The sequence below is a fragment of the Terrapene carolina genome, unplaced genomic scaffold (assembly GCF_002925995.2).
Source record: "Terrapene carolina triunguis isolate 2854851 unplaced genomic scaffold, T_m_triunguis-2.0 Scaffold85, whole genome shotgun sequence".
NCBI lineage: Eukaryota > Metazoa > Chordata > Testudines > Emydidae > Terrapene > Terrapene triunguis.
In genome coordinates, this window is record NW_020664436.1 from 643,756 (window position 1) to 658,445 (window position 14,690).

General features: G+C 46.3%; 1 protein-coding gene across 1 annotated transcript in view; it reads left to right on the forward strand.

Moving 5' to 3' along the window:
* The window catches only part of ALK (ALK receptor tyrosine kinase), a 561,137-nt gene that overhangs the window by 532,300 nt on the left and 14,147 nt on the right, over nt 1-14,690 (forward strand). The window contains exons 22-25 of the mRNA XM_026649582.2: nt 881-945; nt 1,980-2,109; nt 11,609-11,706; nt 13,500-13,592. Of these exons, the coding sequence (XP_026505367.1) occupies nt 881-945; nt 1,980-2,109; nt 11,609-11,706; nt 13,500-13,592 (386 nt within the window). The remainder of the gene's footprint in view (nt 1-880; nt 946-1,979; nt 2,110-11,608; nt 11,707-13,499; nt 13,593-14,690) is intronic.

The following is a 14,690-nucleotide window of genomic DNA, read 5'->3' on the forward strand; positions in this document are numbered from 1 at the left end:
AAAGCTGGTTCGGTTGGTATTGAGCTCACTTCATCTCAAGCACCCACTTAGATGGACTGACCATGTAATTCGTATGACTGAGACCAATTTATTATAACACGTTGCATATTCCCAATTAAGCTCCAGCAATTGTAAGCATGGAGGGCAGATGAAACGCTTCAAAGACCCCCTCAAACAAAATCTGCCCCAAAACGAACATTTCCGACTCAACCTTTTGAGCAACTGGCAGTTGATCACATTGCGTGGTGCCACAGCCATAAGGGTGGGTGGCCACAATTTGGAAAAGAATCATGTTGAGTAGCTGGAAGCATAGTGCCAAGCACAAAAACAGCAAGCAGCTCAATCAGCACAACTGGGCAAATGGCTCTGCGGCCAGTCTGGTAAATGTTGTTCTTCCCAAATTGGTCTGAGGAATCTCGCAAAAACCCGTTAGTACAAACTATGATTGTTGACGTCATCCTTGAAATCGAGGTGACTAGCATCAGATGCAGATTTCCAGTAGAGCAGTAGCTGATTGTAATGGTCGGGAAAGAATCTGTCTAGGCATTATATCACACTCAACACGATAGAGTCCCCAATATGTACAACATTGTGCAGTTGACTGTTTGCATTATGGGGTGTTTCTTCTTCATCTGAAGTATCTGGCTATAGGCCACTGCCAGAAGGAGGGTTCTGGGCTTGATGGACCAATGTTCTGATCTGATGGCAAATCTCCCGTGTCTGCCAACAGGGCTTCACAACCCAGTCTGAAAATGGCATGTTTGTTAGCTTGGTGTGAGAGTTTCTTGTGGAGAGAAGGGGATGGCTGCAGACTCTGTTTGTTCTGGGATTCTACAATCATGAGACTAAAACCTCTCCCTTCTTGTCCGGTCTTTTCCAGACATTGCCAGAGATGTGTTCAGAGCAAGATGAGCTGGATTTCCTCATGGAAGCTCTTATTATCAGGTGTGTTAATAAAAGGTAACCAAGGGCTTATGTAGGCTATGCATGGCAAAGCACAGGTCCTACAAGATGAAAAGTGCTATGTGAGATGATGTTAAATACATCATACTGCACTTTTCACCCAAAGATATCAAAGTGCTTGACAATGGCAGGTGGGCACTATTCTCTCTTTTTTTTAAAAAAATCAGATGGTGAAACTGAGGCTCAGAAAGGTTGATGCTAATGTTCTTAAAACGGTCCATTGAGTTTAGATGCTTTAAGGTCTGGGTGCCCAACCTGGAACACTGAGGCCCTAGTTTTCAAACATAATTACCTCCCCCATTCACCTGGAGCTCAGCACATGAGAAGATCCAGCCCTGTTTGTCTTAGGTTGGGCATTCAAAGTTAGTGGACAGTTTTGACAATGTTGGCATTAAGTAATTTGCCTTCCCAAGCCCACACAGTGTCAGTGGCAGAGTCACAGATCCCAGGCAGCCAATTTTCCATTCCACTAAGAGCTGGAGACACAAATGGGCATTGAAAGCGGTGGCATTGGGGACCCAGGGTAATACCCGCTGCATAACTGACTCCCATGTCTGTGTATTGCTGCTGGAGCAACCCTACTCCCAATCTCACTCATAGGGAAGTCAGAGGGGAGGTAGATGTGGGTGAGGAGGGCGCATGTCCAGAGCACAGTGAATTGTGGCTGTTCTTTGCTTCCCAGGGCCCATAGGCTGTGCCAGACGCTTAATATAGGGAGTGCAAAGGGAGCAGAAAGCCCCATCCTCCATTCCGGTTCCAAGCACAGAGACAAACTAACAGAGAACTGGGGCCAGTGTCTCCAAAGTAGTAGTGTTGCTAATTAGATCTACCAACAGTGATACCTTAGACTTGGTAGCATCACAGACCATACCTACATTTGACTGGCTCAGCACCCCTTCAGATGTGTTGTTTCCTCTGGAAAAACAACTTCTCTGTGGTAGGGCAGGTTGACTCTCCACATCAAGGTGCCTTTTGGTTCAAAGCTGCCCTTCAGTTTAGTCTCGCTCTCTCTGCAGCAAGTTCAACCACCAGAACATCGTGCGCTGTATTGGGGTCAGCTTGCAGGCGCTGCCACGCTTCATCCTGCTGGAGCTTATGGCTGGAGGGGACCTGAAATCCTTCCTGAGGGAGACACGGCCTCGACCGGTAAGGTGGGATGGGGGGAATTATCTTTCCCCACTAGCTGTGCAGCCTGTGCCTTACTCTCTTTGCCATTTCTTCCTTGTTTAACTACACTGGTGTTCTTCCTGGCTCCTCTCCTCAGAGCGCGCCAAGCATTACAAATAGCTAAACTAAAGCACACTCACGCCACTGACCTATTAATAATTGGGAATGGCCTCCAGTAATTTTACCCTAATAACATGCTGAATACACATAATTAGAACCTGTTTATTTTCTGAGAGACCCTGATGCTTTAGAGCAGCAGTTCCCAAACTGTATTTCAGAGACATGTGTAATCAATCCACAGAGCACTTGCTGGTGGCCTGCAGAGAGCTGGCTGGTCACATGGTGCTGGATCCTTCTCCTAGTTTCCAGCCGCTTCTACAGGTCTCCAGGCTCTCCAAAGACTAGGAGGAGGAGCCAGTCTAGCTGCCTTTGATAAAGTCCACTGCTCTGTAAAAGGAGGAGAAAGAGAAGCCACCCCTAAGTCAGGAACCTGAGCCACCAGTGGGTCTGAAGCTGCCAGACAACTCCAGAAGAGGAACATGTAGGGAAGAGGGGGACACAAGGTAGCCAGATACTATACCCATGGGACCGGGGAGATGGGCCAGTTGGTGAAGGAGCAGCATCTCCAGTGGAGGACGGGGAGGAAGAGGAACAGATCAGATGAGAAGGGGAGAAGAAAAGCAGTGTGTGTGATTTGCCTTTTTTTTTTTTTTAACTATGTAACATTTATCACAGAGCCCCTTAAATCACATAAATCCTTCCCCAATGGCACTTTGCCATGTCCGCAATTGCCACAAGGCTACAATGTGACAGCAAATGGGAGGTGAGGTGTCCACCAGATCTCGCTAATAATTCCACACCACTAAAAAGTCTCCAATCCTCTTGTATAGAGGGTTCGTTAAGGGAGCAGAGCCTTTCATTGCTAGATCCCTAGTTCAAATACCCCTTGGTAGGGACTGCAAGCTTTTGTTATTTTATTTATTTGAATTGCAGTAGCACCTAGGAGCCCCAGTCATGGACCAGGACCCCATTGTTCTGCGTGCTGTATAAACACAGAACAAAAAGATGGTCCAGCCCCAATGAGCTGATAAATTTAAGCAGAGTTCAGTGGCTGATGTGGAAAGAGTCGGTGGTTTCACTTGTGAGCTTTCCTCGGTGTTTACCCCTTTTAAAAATGGTGTGGCTTTTTCATTGCCTGTGGCAACTGTTTCTAAAATCCCGGCATCCATAAAATCTGGAGGTCTTTATCAGCCCATTGGTAACAATTGCAAAAAAAGAACTAAAGACAGTTCAGATGAAAGAGTATGAATAAGTCCCAGAGCCATCAGCCCCTTTCTGGAAAAGGAGGGGATTAAACTGTGAGAAATTTATGCCTGCACCTGCACTCACTCCAAAAAGAAGACATTGTTGAGCTGGAACTGATTTGTTTGCACTGGTGTAAATCAAGAGTAGCTCCATTTAAGTCTGTGGAGTCTCACCAGCATAAAACTGATGTAAACAAGAGGAGACTCATTCCTTGAATTGGGTTCGAGAACCTGCTATGCTATTTGGAATGTCCTGTGTTCTTAGAGCCTTTCCCGGTGAAACCAGAACCACCAGGAAATGCTGTATAACAATAATTAGAAAGTCCTGGGAAATGGGCGGTCCCTGCTAAAGTTTACTGATGCTAAGCAAAATAGATTAGAGTCCAGTCAAGCCACTGGATCAGAAAAGGTCTAGATTTTGGGGAAGCTTAGCACCAGAGCCAAACTTGTCAGATTGTCTGGACAGGCGAGTCGCATCATATGCACATTTAACTTATGCGAATTCAACTATACGCGCTCGGCAAAAAAAAGAAAAACAACAAGATACCTGTAAATAGTGCGGGCGATTCCACCCAATGAGTGTATACCCCGGAGTGAGCGTGAGATGGGAGACGTGAATCTGCTGTTCCCTCAGTCGGTCTCAGTTCCCATGTGCCTCTCATAGTGTGAGCATCTCGCATTTTTCGTACAACATGGCCCCTAAACGCAAGACAACTACTTCATCTGGTGCTCAACCAAAGAAACGACGATCTGTTCCAACGCTGGAGGGAAAACTGGCCGTCTTGGACTTATTGAGAGACGGTATATTGGTCTCCAACGTGGCGCATAAATATGGCCGCAACGAATCTAGCATCCGTGCCATCAAGATTCGAGAGAGAGAAATTCGTCAAGCCGTGGCATCAAGTGCTTCAATAACTGCTAAGGTGACGAGCCAGGTGCGTGATAAGACTTTATTGAAGACCGAAAAGGCATTAAACTTATGGCTGGAAGACATGAATTGTAAACGTGTGCCTATCGATGGCAACACGTTGCGAGAAAAGGCTGTTACCCTCTACGCGCTGTTCAAACCTCCTGCCAAAGAGGGACAGCCTTCTGATGAGAAGGAATTCAAAGCCAGCCAAGGTTGGCTTAACAGTTTTAGGAACCGCTTCAACCTCAAAAACGTGCAGACTACTGGTGAAGCTGCATCTGCCAATGAAGAGGCAGCAAAAGCCTACCCCAAACAATTAAAGAAAATCATAGAAGAAAAGGGCTATCTTCTGGAACAAGTTTTTAATACTGACGAGACTGGGCTCTTCTGGAAAAAAATGCCCAACCGCACTTACATTTCAAAATCAGAAAGACAAGCCCCTGGCTTCAAAGCAGCTAAAGACCATGTGACTGTGTTGTTTTGTGGCAATGCGGCTGGGCATTTAATAAAGCCGGGCTTGCTCTACGGGGCTGCAAAAGGCAGAGAACAAAAATCTCCTGCCTGTGTTCTGGCAATCAAATAAAAAGGCTTGGGTGACAGCAGCATTATTTCTGGATTGGTTCCACAAGTGTTTCATTCCGGAGGTCAAGCGGTACCTCGAAGAGAAACGACTTGACTTTAAAGTGTTGCTGATTGTAGACAATGCTCCTGGCCACCCTGCGGCATTCCAGTTTGCACATAATGACGTTGAAGTCGTCTTTCTCCCCCCCAATATCACCTCCATCCTCCAACTTCTCGACCAAGGCGTGATTCGCTGTTTCAAGGCCACGTACACAAGGCTTACATTCTCACGGATACATAGAACTATGGATGCTGATCCCAATGTTAATGTGATGGAGTGTTGGAAGTCCTTCAACGTTGCTGATTGCATCACTTATATTAAACAGGCAATGGATGCAATCAAGCCTGAAACAGTCAATGCGTGTGGGCGAAACCTATGGAAAGAATATGTGAATGATTTTAAGGGTTTCCCGACCATTGACAAAGAAGTGAAACGCATTGTTCAGGTGGCCAGGCAAGTGGGTAGTGATGGCTTCGTCGACATCCTTGAGGAAGAAATTGAAGAATTAATTGAGAGCCATAGAGAAACATTGACTAACGAAGAGTTAGAGGAACTGATAAAATCGTCTACAGAAGACAAAGATGATGATGACAAACAGGAAGAGCCAGCAAGTTGGAATCTTCATAAATTTGCTGAAGTGTTCCAAGCAGCGAAACACTTGAATGATTTAATTTCTGAATATGATCCCTCTATGGAACGAAGCCTCAAAATCACAAGTAGTATTACGGACGATTTGAGACCGTATCAAGAAATGTTTGAGCAGCTCAAGAGACAACAGCGACTGTTGCCGATCACCATGTTTTTCAAGGAAAAACAGCCAGCAGCAAATGAGCCTATGCAATCAACTTCTCAAGCTGAACCAGAGCCAACCACTTCGTCTATGACTCACTCTCCGTCACCTCCGTTTCCTGGATCGACATCAAGCCCTGACGACCCCCTGTAATTACCACCTGTAATTAAAAATACAGTACTGTAAAAGTATATTTTGCATATGTACTCTTTATTATATACTGTACATTACTGTATACATTATACATTTATACATATTACTGTACAGGGTTGTATACACAAAACCATGTACAGTATACTGTGCTTTATGGGCGATTTAAGGGATTTTCAAGGGTAATGTTGACTATACGCGATTTTCGCCTTACGCACTGACTTTAGAACTTAACCCCCGCGTAAGATGCGACTCCACTGTATCTTTCTTTGAGCCCAGAGCAAAACTCTGGATCCTGTAGTACCCTAGCAGTAGAGAAGAGAGAGGAGTTGGCTTCTATTGCATACAAAGGGGATTCTTTATTGAGGCTGCTGGACACAAACAGACTCTGTAGTTCTACCTGGTGCTCTAGCTTCCAGACTGACTAAAACAACCTATGCTGCTTAATCTCACTACACAGGGTCTCCCTAAGCCATGGCTTGGATTAAGCATTCATGAAAGTCTCTGCTGACCACACTATGGGGCCGAACACCCAGACTGTGGGGGTATGAAATACGCAGCTGGACAGACAATTTCTAGAATAGAATCGAGTTCGGTTCTTTGCAACACCGTGTGTTGTGGTCCTGTCAGACATCACAATGAAGCAGCGTCTGACTAGAGATGAGCCCACACTGGAGCACTGGACTGAAAGCAGAGCTGAGCACAGGGGTAGTTCAGAGCCAAGGCCAGATATCTTAGACTTTACAACTTGGGCTTTGCTCTTGATATGGTGCCACGGGAAATAGCATTAGTGGTGCAGCAGGTGGCGTCTTCCCACTGAGTCGGTACAGATCCACAGCCCTAACACCAGGGCAAGCAGTGCTGCCGGAGGTGCTGTCTGTCAGATGAAACAGGAATGGTGTCTGGCTGGGCACACCATCGCTCCACAATGTAGTCCTTGTTTTAGCTCATTAAATGAGAGAGAGAAGCCAAGACAGCAATCCCTTGGGCCCTAGTAGAGAAGCACCAAGGACATTCATCGTGAACTGCAGGCATTTTGACCTATTTCTTACAAGAAAATAAACCAGACACTTTTGATGATAAAAGGCCCTTTATCTTCATAGAATGAAATCACTGACATTGCTTGATCTGAGGGTTTTGTCTTTTCTTTGCCCTTCTGCGGTTTGTAAGTACCATCCCATGCGACAGTGCTTTCATCTCCCCATGCCAGCGGCTGCTCTGCTCAGCCTCTCTGACAGCTAGTGGCGAACACAGAGAGTTAAGAGAGATGCACACACAAATGAGGGAATGTGGAAAGCTTCAGTGTGCCTGTGCTCTATGCAACAAGTATTCTTTCCTTCTTACTTCTCCCTTTACCCCTCTCCTTCCTTCCCAATCTCTTCCTTCACCTTCCTTCTGCCCTTCCTGGGCTCCATTAGGTGGTTCAGGAATAACAACATCAGATATTATGTAGGGGACTATTGTTTTGAGAGGGTAGCCCAGCTGGCAACTTGAGGAGCTCCCATATCCCCCATTTTTGGACCTGAACTAGAGATACTCCACTAATACTGCATCTCACCCCCCACCAAAGAGGAGGCTCAAACACTGACTTGAACTTGGTGGCTTGGGCCGAACCAGAACCCCAGTTCTGAACATCCCTAAACTTTGTGCAAGTTCAGATTTGGATCCAAGTGTTCCAGCTCTACTTTGAACGCATCCTCATCCTTGGGGCCACGTATCACTGACACCATCCTGTTTGAGGACTGCCAGGCAAGAGTCCCACTGCAGCTTGTTGTTTAGCTGTCAGAGTGGCTTTCGGGTGACTGGAGGCACCTTCCGGGTCTGAGAATGCTGCCTCCTTTGTTCACCCTGCACCTGCTGGCTCGGGAAGTACAAAGCCAGGGATTGCGCTCATTGGTGAGATATCAGAGATGGGCAGTGTGCTATGCTCAAATGGTTAACAGTTATCGTGGTAAAGTTGGGAATATTGGGCTGGAAATATGGATGCTCACTTATTTGGCTGGTGGGCTCCTTCCCATATGCTGGAGTATGATGGATCCTGCGTACAACTGCTCTGGCCTGCATCTATGCAACTTGGATCTACTCAATCCTGCTCCCCGTGACCCCAAACTGAAGTTCAAAGTAGACAATCTGAGGCTACGTCTACACTTAAAGGCTGCAGCGGCACGGCTGCAGCACTTCAATGTAGACACTCACTACAGCGACTGCAGGGGTTCTCCCATTGCTGTAGTTAATCCACCTCCCCAAGAGGCAGGAGTTAGGTCAACAGAAGAATTCTTCCATAGACCTAGCAGTATCTACACCAGGGCCTAGGTCGTCTGAACTGTATCTCTCAGGGTGTGCTTTTTCAGTGTAGACCAGCCCTCAGAGGGCAGGCTGTAGCAAAGTGACTTTCCCTTTGATCACGCAGATTTCTAGTCTCACAGACCGTGTCATGCCCAGCCAGACAATGATGGTTTTTTCAAAACACACTGACGTACCTTTATTGAGAAAAAGGAGTTTAGCTTCTTAGGGAAAATTAAGTACAAAGAGAAATCAGCTTTGGCAGGTACAGTGGTAATGCTTTACTGCCTACTGCATAACTACCCCTTTTGTCTCTCCCTTCTTGTCTTTCCTCCTCACTCTTTCTCTCCATTCTTCACCTCTTTTTCCTAACTTCCCTGTCCTTCCCTTATTGTTATCATTTACAATTTGCCTGTCACCATCGCATCAAGGTACCACATACAATAAAAGAAACATTCAACTGGGCTGAACAAAAGAAACATTCCATTGGACTTTAAACAAGAAATGTAACATTTATACCCATAGGCCAAATCCTCAGCTGGTGACAAGTAGCTTATAATAAATAAGAATAAATCCAGTGACTTCTGTGGAGCTTTACCGATTTATCCTAGCTGAGGGTTATCAAGATCAGAGGTGAGCCCAAGCCAGAAAGTTCAGATCCAAACTCTCCCAAATTTCAGGGATTTATGGACTCAGGGCTTTTGTTCTGTCCCACCTCTAATGAAGATCAGTGTCTATTTAGGGGCTGTATTTCCCTCCTTCTCAGCAGTGAGATAAACTCAATAGATTTGGGCGGTACTTAGCTGCTCAAATGCCAGGAACATACTGAGAACATTGCAAAATTCTCCTTTCTGTGGAGTTCAAAACCCTATCTGTTTGATCCTTTTCTCACCTGGCAAAGCAATCAGAGGATGGCTCTGGAAGATAAGCAGTAATTTCCCTCCTTTGTATCCTGCAGCTTGTTGTGCAGAGTAGTGATTATACTGAACAATAGACAGAGTTTGTTTTGTGGTCACCTTCACCTTTAGAGAGGTTGGACCTAAAGGGGAGGGGTGGGACGGAAGATGTCGCTTTAGCGCTTCCAATGCACCTCTCGCTCTAAAGGCTGATCGTGAGCTACAGTTTCCAGCTGGTTTCTTCCTCTCCTTTGGGGAGGAAAAGCTGTAAACAGCTGTAAAGCTGATCCTCTAGTGTGTCAAGGTTGCTCACTGCACAAAATGGGTCTGAAAACTCTGTCTTTCGCGCAAATTACTCAGATAAATTGTCGTTGGCTGATAAGTCACATCTGCTTTAGAATTTCAATTTAGCCAAAATTTGACCAAGGAAGAAAAAGTGTCACAATTAGAATCAACTTGTGACTTCATCCCTCCATCTGCCTTGTGTCTTAGCTCAATTCAGCCCAGGGGTCAGTCTCTGCACCCTGAGGAATTGGACTTTTTATTCACTGTGTATCCATTGAGTTGGCTCCTGGCTCCTGAACCGTGATCACAGGAGAAAGGCCATTAAATGGGTTGAAAGGTTTGAAGCATAGAAGTCATAGAATCTCAGGGTTGGAAGGGACCTCAGGAGGTCATCTAGTCCAACCCCCTGCTCAAAGCAGGACCAATCCCCAGACAGATTTTTATCCCAGTTCCTGAAATGGCCCCCTCAAGGGTTGAACTCCCAACCCTGGGTTCAGCAGGCCAATGCTCAAACCACTGAGCTATCCCTCCCCCCAAAAAATATAAATGGAGATATCCTATCTCCTAGAACTGGAAGGGATCTTGAAAGGTCATTGAGTCCAGCCCCCTGCTTTCACTAGCAGGACCAAGTACTAATTTTTGCCCCAGATCCCTAGGTGGCCCTCTCAAGGATTGAACTCACAACCCTGCATTTAGCAGGCCAATGCTCAAACTACTGAGCTATCCCTTATCCCCCAAAGCAGTCCCTGCTCAGACCCCTAAGAAAAGACACCATCACCCTTTTGTTGATCGTTTTAGCCATATGTTCAATGCTGGTGAATCACTCAGTAGTCAGCAGAGTAAGACTAAAAGAGATTCTCCATCAAAAAGTAAGGCTTCTGGGAATAACACTATGCACAAATAAATAAATAAAAGCCCAGCTCTCTTCTCCTATGTATTAGGGCACTTCAGTAATCACTGTGCATGTTAAACAAACCGTGTGTATAGTAAAACACGGGCAGGATAGATGTGTCTACACTGCCCTTTTTGCTTAGCTGTGTGTGTGTGTGATGCTGTGCAGGTAAGCCTCTGCTCAGACAACATATAACGCAGGGTGCTTTGCAGTTCTTTGGTGCTCTCTTCATTAGACTAGGGCTTAGAGTACCCAACCCTTTCAGCCAGACTAAGACCTCAGTTGTAGCAGCCAGTGCTCGCTGTTTCCTGTTCAGTTGTGCATGCTGCAAACTGCAGGGGAGCTAGGAGCTGGTTCTAATCCTAGTCAGCTGGTTAGGCTAAAGTCCATTATGACTCAGAGCTGGAAGGTGGCAGGGAGCAGCATACCAGGACCTAGTACCTTTCATCATGAAGGGAGGGGGGCGTTTAGAGTCCTAGGCACTGATGAACCAGTACTGGTGTGTGTATCAGTGGGTGGGATATACAGCGTTAAAAGATGCTGCTCTTTAATAGGTGCGATGAAGATGAGCTGCTTGATTCGTGTGCAGAGTCCTGGCATGCCCACCTGTCAGTCATGTCACTTAAAGGCAATTCTTCCTCTCCAAAGTACATCATGTAGTTCTGTATGAATGCACCCTCCCCTTCCTGTCACAAGACATCAGCTCCCTGCACTGATGCACTCCTGGAGATTAAGCTAAATAACTAAACGGGCAATTGATAAAAATCTACACATACGTGAAGGATGCAAATACAAAGATGGCACTCAGGAACTCAGATAATATGTGGGGGCTGTAGAAGAGGAGGGGTTGATTGTTTAGGGTGACTTATGGAAGTATGAATAATGGGATGAAACTGAGCAAAGATAAATTCAGGCTAAATATCACCAAAATACTTATAATACTGAGACTATGGAATAGTCTCCCATGAGAGGTGGTGGAAGCACATTTAAAGCTAGACTGCATAAAGCAGTGGAGAATACACTGTAAGGAATAATCCTGCTGCAGCTGTGAGGGGAATTAGATGACCTACTACAATAAGATATTAGATCTAGTGATTCTGCTTCTATTAGTGCGATTTGTGTGTATGATTAGGTGCCAGCACCTTTTCATAACCTCCCCAGATATGAAACATTTATGCTAGTTGGAAAGCTGTGTATGAGGTAGTTTACATCCCCTGTATTTGTGTTAGCATTTGCTCCATGTCCCTCATTTGAGATCTCCCTAACTCATTGGTGACTCATAGCTCTGAAGATGAACCATGCATCATTTCTGCTTTAACCCCACTTTGTACCTTGTCTTTTGGTAGAGCCAGCCCTCTTCCCTTTGCATGCTGGACTTGCTACATGTGGCTCGCGACATTGCATGTGGCTGTCAGTATTTGGAAGAAAACCACTTCATTCACAGGTAAGTAAGACCATTTGCTATTAAGGACTATTTACTGTTGCCCTTTGTATGTGTGGGTGTGTATTGTATTGTAATATATTGGCCAGCATGTACGAGTAATGCTGTGGTGAATATGTTTGTGTACCACTGCCCTCTAGAGGTTGGATGTTTTTAGAAGATAAGAGCCAAAAGCCTGACTAATAGTAATTATTCACAGGGAGTCTACTTTATCTCAAGTGAGGAAGGCTTGTATTCATGGTGCCAAAGAACCTGAGCTCTATCCCCAGGGCCACAACATGCATGCAGTTTATTTGTCATCTATACAAAAGCAACCAGGAATTTGTTACAGTAGGTTGTAGGCCTTCCCTCCAGCAAGCTTTGATTATTGCCCTTCTGTTCATTCCTGCAATCTGGTCTTCCTTGCTGTTCTCACCCTGGCTCTGGATACACACACAGGTTAAAGCGTGGTACTGTTCAGACCTGGAATGAAAAATGGCACCATATGCCTGACTGCTCCCACTGTGTAAGATTTTTGAGATAGGCCTGATTCTATCCACAAAGTCAAGCAAGGCTAGAGAGCCACTCACCTTTTCAGTTGGGGTTGTTCCTATCCATGCCTCAGACATGTGGTTTGTCAGCAATACTCTCTCCACTCCCAGAGTTGGGGCGGCAGAGGGTGCAGGTGGGGTGGGCGGGGAGAGCCCAGTGCTGGGGCAGCAGGGGGTGCGGGTGGGGGGGAGAGCCCAGGGCTGGGGCAGGGGGCGGCAAAAAACCTAGAGCCGGCCCTGGCCCCACCACAATACTCAAACATATAGAGATACACAAAATATTCATAAAAATAATGCAGATCTAGTCCACATTCTTCAGACCTTTTCAATATCCTCAATAGTTCTAGTTTTAAGGAAATAATTTGAGAGTTTTGTAGCATCCAGCCTTCTTAAGAATAGCCACATTTGTGGTCCTTCTGGCTGCAGAGTCTGAGGTGCTAACCATCAGTGCTTTCCCATTGTCTATCCCTTATCTCTCCCCACAGTCCTGAACAGTCCCTGGAAAAGCTCAGCAGCCACGTGGAGCAGAGTTGCATGACTTTGCAGGGGAGCCACAAACTTATAGCTGCCATTTTTTAGTTCACTTCTCTGAGGTGATTTTGCCAGGGTTGTGCTCCTGGTTTTCATTCTAGTAGAGATGGGACCAAGCCACAAGGGATCTATGCCCAGACCCAGGGTTTTAGTGCAGCCCATTAGAGATGGGTGAGAGAGTTCAAGGCAAGGATATGGATTTAGGGTTTGGTTCAGGTGTCTGTCTAGTTTCTGAAATCCAGGTTTGAGCATTTTCCTTGTAGCACTGACTATTCTGCCTGCCTCTGGCATAGATGTGACTACACGACAAAGCTGTACTAGGTCTAGGGGCAGTAGTCATGATGGGACTGTGTGTTGTTGGAAGAGGTGGGTTGTCCAACTCAGATCTTTTACTGCCAACTTTCTAGAGTCCCAACAACACTTGCAAGGAGGGGTGTTGGCAGGAGGCTCCTGCCATACTGAGTAATCCATGTGTGACGATAAAAGGCATTAAAGAATTATTACAAATAGCAAATGGAATGTTTAAATTCAAAAGATTTCTACTAAAACAATGGGACATAGCTTGTTATCTGCAGATATTGACTTCACTGGGATTTGAGGGGTCTCAGCCCCTCAGGAAAGCAGGACATGTTTTCTTGTCATTTCCTTTGGCTTTTGCAAAACTGTTGAAAGGTTAAATGATTTTTTCTTTTCTCTCTCCCGCTCTTTCTGCTGCATTCCTTCTTTCTTTCTCAGGGACATTGCTGCCAGGAACTGTCTCCTTACTTGTCAAGGGCCTGGAAGAGTAGCTAAAATTGGAGACTTTGGAATGGCCCGGGACATATACAGGTAATAGAACTCAGTCTATGGCATCACTAAGCAGAAATTTACCAGAACGGGGGATTATGTGCCTGGTTAAGTGTCATCATGTGCTGCTCTGTTTAACCCCAGAAAAGGGATATTTCTGAAATCCTTCCCATATGACTCCCTTTCTGATGCTATTGTTTGCTTTCAAGCTGTGGATTGACAGGCTGCTCACTGCTTCCTCAGAGCCTTCTCCTGGGAAGAGTTTTCCATATGGCCAGAGAACATTTTCCCCTTCTCTTGGATTCCATCCCTAATTGTTTTCCTTCCATTTTCTCAGCACTAAGGGTATGTCTACACTACGAGGGTAGTTCGATTTCACTTAAATCGAATATGTGGAATCGATATTGCAAAGTCGAACGTGTGTGTCCACACTAAGGACAGTAATTCGACTTTGTGAGTCCACACTAACGGGGCAAGCGTCGACATTGGAAGCGGTGCACTGTGGGCAGCTATCCCACAGTTCCCGCAGTCCCCGCTGCCCATTGGAATTCTGGGTCGAGCCGCCAATGCCTTCTGGGTAAAAAAAATGTGTCGAGGGTGCTTTTGGGTAACTGTCGTCATCCGTCCGTCACTCCCGCCCTCCCTCCCTGAAAGCGCCGGCGGGAAATCAGTTCGCGCACTTTTCTGGTCAGTGACAGTGCGGACGCCACAGCACTGCGAGCATGGAGCCCGCTGCGACCATCGCTGCAGTTGTGTCCGTTGTCAACGCCTCGCAGCTTATCATCCACCTTTCCCAGAGGCAGATACAGAGAAATCAGCGAGGAGGCTACGGCAGTGGGGTGAGGATCTGAAGTCTGAGAGTAGCACAGACCTGTCAGAAACCACGAGACCCAGTGCCGAGGACATCACGGTGGCAATGGGTCATGTGGATGTTGTGGAACGGCGATTCTGAGCCCGGGAAACAAGCACGGACTGGTGGGACCGCATAGTGCTGCAGGTCTGGGATGAATCCCAGTGGCTGCGAAACTTTCGCATGCGGAAGGGGACTTTCCTGGAACTTTGTGAGTTGCTGTCCCCTGCCCTGAAGCGCAATGACACCCGGATGCGAGCAGCCCTGACTGTCCAGAAGCGAGTGGCCAT